The sequence below is a fragment of the Malaya genurostris genome, chromosome 1, assembly GCF_030247185.1.
Source record: "Malaya genurostris strain Urasoe2022 chromosome 1, Malgen_1.1, whole genome shotgun sequence".
Lineage (NCBI taxonomy): Eukaryota > Metazoa > Arthropoda > Insecta > Diptera > Culicidae > Malaya > Malaya genurostris.
In genome coordinates this window covers 119,328,508-119,335,258 of record NC_080570.1, presented here as the reverse complement: position 1 = coordinate 119,335,258, position 6,751 = coordinate 119,328,508, and the positions used below count along the sequence as shown (strand labels likewise).

At 39.3% G+C, this 6,751-nt stretch overlaps 1 protein-coding gene across 6 annotated transcripts in view; it reads left to right on the top strand.

Annotated features, from left to right (window-relative positions):
- Positions 1 to 3,366: 3,366 nt before the first annotated feature.
- Positions 3,367 to 6,751, top strand: part of LOC131425608 (homeobox protein 5) — a 28,687-nt gene continuing 25,302 nt past the window's right edge. For 5 of the 6 annotated variants that reach the window (XM_058587629.1, XM_058587633.1, XM_058587630.1 and 2 more), the window contains exon 1: positions 3,367 to 4,034. In XM_058587629.1, the coding sequence (XP_058443612.1) occupies positions 3,951 to 4,034 (84 nt within the window). In that variant the 5' untranslated portion in view covers positions 3,367 to 3,950. The remainder of the gene's footprint in view (positions 4,035 to 6,751) is intronic. The other variant, XM_058587634.1, reaches the window with a different exon arrangement.

Sequence of the window (6,751 nt, the reverse complement as noted above, 5' to 3'; positions counted from 1 at the left end):
TTCTCATTCCGGCAGGTGAGTCCCGGCCACGGAAGAGACCTGAAACTGAACTGAATTAACATTGGTCCTTCTCATTCCGGCAGGTGAGTTCCGGCCACGGAAGAAACCTAAAACTGAACTGAATTAACATTGGTCCTTCTCATTCCGGCAGGTGAGTCCCGGCCACGGAAGAAACCTAAAACTGAACTGAATTAACATTGGTCCTTCTCATTCCGGCAAGTGAGTCCCGGCGACGGAAGAGATCTGAAACTGAACTGAATTAACATTGGTCCTTCTCATTCCAGGAGGTGAGTCCCGGCCACGGAAGAGACCTGAAACTGAACTGAATTAACATTGGTCCTTCTCATTCCGGCAGGTGAGTCCCGGCCACGGAAGAAACCTAAAACTGAACTGAATTAACATTGGTCCTTCTCATTCCGGCAAGTGAGTCCCGGCGACGGAAGAGATCTGAAACTGAACTGAATTAACATTGGTCCTTCTCATTCCAGGAGGTGAGTCCCGGCCACGGAAGAGACCTGAAACTGAACTGAATTAACATTGGTCCTTCTCATTCCAGGAGGTGAGTCCCGGCCACGGAAGAGACCTGAAACTGAACTGAATTAACATTGGTCCTTCTCATTCCGGCAGGTGAGTTCCGGCCACGGAAGAAACCTAAAACTGAACTGAATTAACATTGGTCCTTCTCATTCCGGCAGGTGAGTTCCGGCCACGGAAGAGACCTGAAACTGAACTGAATTAACATTGGTCCTTCTCATTCCGGCAGGTGAGTCCCGGCCACGGAAGAAACCTAAAACTGAACTGAATTAACATTGGTCCTTCTCATTCCGGCAAGTGAGTCCCGGCGACGGAAGAGATCTGAAACTGAACTGAATTAACATTGGTCCTTCTCATTCCGGCAAGTGAGTCCCGGCGACGGAAGAGATCTGAAACTGAACTGAATTAACATTGGTCCTTCTCATTCCGGCAAGTGAGTCCCGGCCAGGGAAGAGACCTGAAACTGAACTGAATTAACATTGGTCCTTCTCATTCCGGCAGGTGAGTCCCGGCCACGGAAGAGACCTGAAACTGAACTGAATTAACATTGGTCCTTCTCATTCCGGCAGGTGAGTCCCGGCCACGGAAGAGACCTGAAACTGAACTGAATTAACATTGGTCCTTCTCATTCCAGGAGGTGAGTCCCGGCCACGGAAGAGACCTGAAACTGAACTGAATTAACATTGGTCCTTCTCATTCCGGCAGGTGAGTTCCGGCCACGGAAGAAACCTAAAACTGAACTGAATTAACATTGGTCCTTCTCATTCCGGCAGGTGAGTTCCGGCCACGGAAGAGACCTGAAACTGAACTGAATTAACATTGGTCCTTCTCATTCCGGCAGGTGAGTCCCGGCCACGGAAGAGACCTGAAACTGAACTGAATTAACATTGGTCCTTCTCATTCCGGCAGGTGAGTCCCGGCCACGGAAGAGACCTGAAACTGAACTGAATTAACATTGGTCCTTCTCATTCCGGCAGGTGAGTTCCGGCCACGGAAGAGACCTGAAACTGGACTGAATTAACATTGGTCCTTCTCATTCCGGCAGGTGAGTCCCGGCCACGGAAGAGACCTGAAACTGAATTGAATTAACAGTACACACTAAGATTTAATTCCTTTGTTCGGTAATATTTTTGACGAGAAATTTCGGTAATCTATAGAAATGACCGATATTTCGGTACATGAGTTTTCTTTTACAATAATTATGCAAATTTTTACCGGACGATCAGTCTCACGTAAATTTTCATTACAGAATTTTGTAAATAGATATACAATTCATACGGTAAATCTGAATAGTTGCCGAGTACGGTAAAAACCATACTGTCCGTATGGTAAAATTATCTTCCAATAACCGAACTTCTGTGAAAACTGATTGTCATGAAACTAACTGTCAAACAGATTTTAGTAAGTGTCTTTTTATTAACCAAACAAAACAGTCTTGAAGAGTTAATCGAATGGATTGAGGTACAGGTGCAAAAGTTTTTAAAACATTTGAACCACTAAAAGTTTTTTGTTTACTTATAGGCAGAAAATAATTATGTATCACTTGTCCACTTGCTGCCTACACAAATTCGAGGGTAACTTCTGGTGGAGTCGACGGATTGTTCAGTGTTTTGGAAGGCGCTCATAGTTCCGGTCAGCCGGAACATTTGACCTTTTTTTGTGGAATAAAATCATAGCCACAACAGGTTGGAATTTCCTTCATTCGTTTTTTGTGAATTTGTGTTGTTTTTTGAAATCCGAAAATCCAAAATTTTAACTAAAGGAAAACAAACAAATAATAAATTACCGAACAATCAGTTAGATCCAATTAGTTTACAGTGTACGGTAGTTGTTTGACAGTTCAGCAATTACCGAACGATCGGTAATCAATTTAATTACCGAACTGATTACCGAAGGTTCAGCTGTTGGAAATTCGGTAAAAAATTACCGAATTCTGCGAAATTTTCTATGTGTGTAAGGTTTGTTTAATGTATACTTCTACTGAAATGCTCGGCAATTGTGACAGTTCCACATTCTATAAATTACACACTTAACTGTATTTTTTACAGTCCACTTCGGTGTATGTGACGTTTATTATGATGTTTACTTTTATATTAATCAGGGGTGGAAATAAGCAAATTTTTTGATTCACAGTAAATAAAAATAGTCAGTATTATCTTTTCATATCACATATTAATTGTAGATATTTTAATGAATTTTGAAACGAATGATTTTTGATAAGATAAATTTTGATTTTACTTAGAATTTAAATAAAGGTCTTCAATTTAATTTAAAAACATAATCGCAATTTTAGTTTTGTTACCCAGTTTTTTTTTAATTCGCTGTGTTCGATTTTTTTAATTCGCAATCGGAAAACTTGATTCACATTTTCATGTGCAAAAGGGGCTTATTTCCACCTCTGATATAAATGGAACTTCTATCAAATCAAATTTGATCAATTTGAAACACTATTATTGAACCTCATGATGAGCTTATAGCACTTATCAATGAGTAACTCCGGAACTGGACGTAAAGTGTATGAATATCAGTTCATTCGGTTTTTTTCCGATTGTAAAAATACTTAGCATACAACTTTTCAAACTAATTTTTAAATCACTATCAACCCAAATAATAAAACAATTTGCATGCTAGTCAGATCGCCTTCAAGACCACCGTAACGAACGAAATCCTTTTTTCGAATTTCCAAGCATGCGCACATGTTTATACCAGCGCCCTTCCGCAACTGGTATAATTACTCAACAGGGTGAAATGGTATGTGTTTGCGTGGGGTTGTGTGCGAGAAACCCCTGCTTGCCAGTCTCTGTCAATATTCTACATTACACATCCGAACAGGATTCACTTCCACCCAAATAACCAAGTGAAAAACACGTAAAACGGCGACAGAAAATTTCCACCCCAAAAAAAAAGTTTTTTTTATCCTTTACTTTTACTACGCGAGTCGAAAAAAGAGATAGTTTTCGCGACGCATTGTGTGTGTGTATTTTTTTCCAGTTCTAGTGAAACAATTTAGGGATAAGATCGCCACTCACAACAGGATATGGTGCAACATTATCCTGCCCAAGTGCCACAATGGAAATAAACCAAGAGGATTAGCACCACAACCGAAGGCGATTTTTCGCCTTGCACGTATCAGTGTGTGCGTAATGGCCATTTCCATACGAGTGAAAATGTGCTTACAAGGAAAAACTAAACGAATCGAAACAGTGAAAACAACGATTATGATTGGAGCAAAGCAATAAATCAGGACAGTAATCACGGTGCTGTGAGGGCAGGAATATCTCATCCCGCAAAGTCCGTCGCAGAGCCAGCAGGTCAAGGATATTCCTCGGCAGACCCACCACCTGCCAGACCTGACCGTGAGGAAGAACAAAGAAAGACGGAACGGAAGGGGGTGGGGTGGACCGAGACAAAACACGATGATCACCAGCAGAGGGCCAACTTCAACTGCTGGCGGAGGTCTACTGTTGATGTTCTACGGAATTGCAGCCCTGTCCGATCTAGTATGCCATGGCGATGGGATCGTTTTTGTTTGACACGTTGTTTCCTTTGTTATGATTTCGATTATTTTTTTTCTCTTTTCCATTATTAATTTGCTCACTGCTGCTGCTGCTGTGGTTGTCGTTGTTGCTATTGCCTTCGGGGGCTACATATCATTTTCATAACAAGTCAGATTCGTTTGAAGAAAAGACAAACATGAAAAAAATAGTCGATATTCGTCCATCCGCATCATCAATCGTTACATGATCCTTCAACTGTGTCACCTTCCACACTCCCGGTATTATTTAACATACTGATGACCTAACATTGTTGAATGAAATGCTCCAGGATATGCAGAAGACACCTACAGATTTGGAAGTTCCATTGAAATGAATGTTGTCTGTAACTGCGTAATTTCGTGTTAAATGTCAATGTGCTTTTTACAGGCAGAAGGACGCAATTAGCTATTATTATTTTATCAATCAGAAGAAATACGCAATAGGATTGTTTTTGGTATGGCTATGTCTAACTTGAGTTATGAAATATTCTGAATAACTCCCGTAAAATGTCTGTTTACAAATATTTTCATGGAAACTATACAATTTAAAACTATGTCATTAAAGACCTATCAGTCCTACATCCTACTGAAAAGCTGATATTAAACCACAAACTGAAACCAATATTTCTTGATAAACTTGAAAAGATCCTAAGTGCACATAACAATTTCAGGCTCACATATGAACTGTATATAAAATTTTCTCATTCAGTGTGCCGAACACTTGCAGATGTCACCACGATCGACACGGAGTGCCACCACGATTTGGGTGCCCCTTTCACAATTTTGGGTACTACATTCACTTCAAGCTGGATTTTTGTTTTGCTGTTGGTTAAAATTTATTTTTGTTTTATTCTTATCGAGTTTTCGTGTGATTTCTGCGAAATGGAAATAAAGTTGCATTTAACAAGTTTATTTAGTTCAGTATTAAGACTGAAGATTTACTTTGCACAAAAGCTCTACGAATGTGAAAGTTTGTTTAATGTCGTTTCGCTTGATGCCAAACCTAACCAAGTTTCCCCTCTAACTGCTGCCAAACCGTTTGTTTGAAGTCAGTTTCGAACCTACTTTCAACGTTGTTGAACTGAAAATCAAGTCAGTTTCGAACCTGGTTTTTAAATCAGTTTTACTCAAACACCCGTCGCTAAGTGCCAAATCAAAACAGTTTCGTGAAAAGTGTTTGTTTGATGAAACTACTCTGGGTCAGTTTCAGTTTTGTCAAGCGAAAAAGACATAAGGAAATATTGCATTGCTTATATTGTTTCGGCAATTGATGCTCGACACCTATATTACTCTTTATGACAATTTGCTAACATCATCGTTTTCTTGATACTTAAAGTAAAATATAGAAGGCGTTGAGTTGTTTTGAGTTTTGCGTTTAAAGGCCAATAACAGGCAGGAGAACTTTGTTATCGTTCCGGAACGTAGTGGAACCTTTTGAAAGATCGTAATGTTTCCAACGTATTGAAAATTTGAAATTTACACATGATGTTCAAATATTTTGTTCGAGCCTGTATATCTGTTATCTGTGAAAATATAATTAATCTGTAATGTGCACAGAAATGGAAAAATTAGGAAAAGTTTAGGTGGGATTGTGCGGGATTAGGTGAGATTACCAATTACGGATTAGATCAGTTCATCCGTCTAAGATGATCAAAAGCAGAGTTGCAATTTGTCAGTCACGTCGAATAACCTTGACAGACTGACTAAAATCATCGCCAACTGTAATCTGTACTGTGAAAGTGACTGTCAAATTAGATACTCGATAGTTCTATGATATGTTGAAGTAAAAAAAAAACGAAGACAGTACCCAACTAACCAAAAGTTCGGATAAAAGGGACTGATTTGGCTTAAGCAGCTCTCAAAGTTAATCAATAGCCTTCTAAGCAGCCCATTTTTTAAGTAATTATTCACACTTGAAAGTTCGCGCGACGCAGCGGAACGAACTTCTAAGCTGCTTCTAGAATACATTGTTCAGCTTCTATGCAGCGAAAAAGTTCACGCGGAACTTGTTCTGTACTTTCAAGTTGCTAAAAGTACCACGTGCACTCTTAAGCAACGAGTAAGTTCACGCGGAGCTCGTTCTGTACTTCGAACTGTCAAAAATTGCCACGTGTTTTCTTAATCAGCTAGAAAGTTCACGCGGAACTTGATCTGTACTTTTAAGCAGCAAGAAAGTGGACTTTTTAAGTAATTGTGGAACTTCTGGTTGCTTGGGTACTAACATAAACATAAATCGATAAAGTTAATTATTCTTTGCAAAAAGTCATCGGATAAAGTTTTATAATATGTCCCCCTTAAGAAAACATTGATATATTTCTAAATGTACTGATATATTTTCTTCGAAAATGTAAGTATTCCGGTAGAAGTGATGGAAAAAACCAAAACCAAAACGACCACATTCTCAGTTTTTTTCGCTTGCCGTAGGCATAATGCCCCAGCAATCGTAATGATATGCCTAGAAACAAATCAGTGGTATGGCCCACAACAATGATGCAACATACCCCTTGAAATGTCGATATAGAAGAAAAGCAGATAAAGAAGATATTCTTTGCATCAGAAATCAATTGCATAATCAATTATTTACAATTGGAAACCAAGCGTTTTGATCCTCCCAACGCTACATTTTGTTTGAATAATCGTTATAAATCTTTAAAACAATATTTTAACTCGAATCGTACTGTT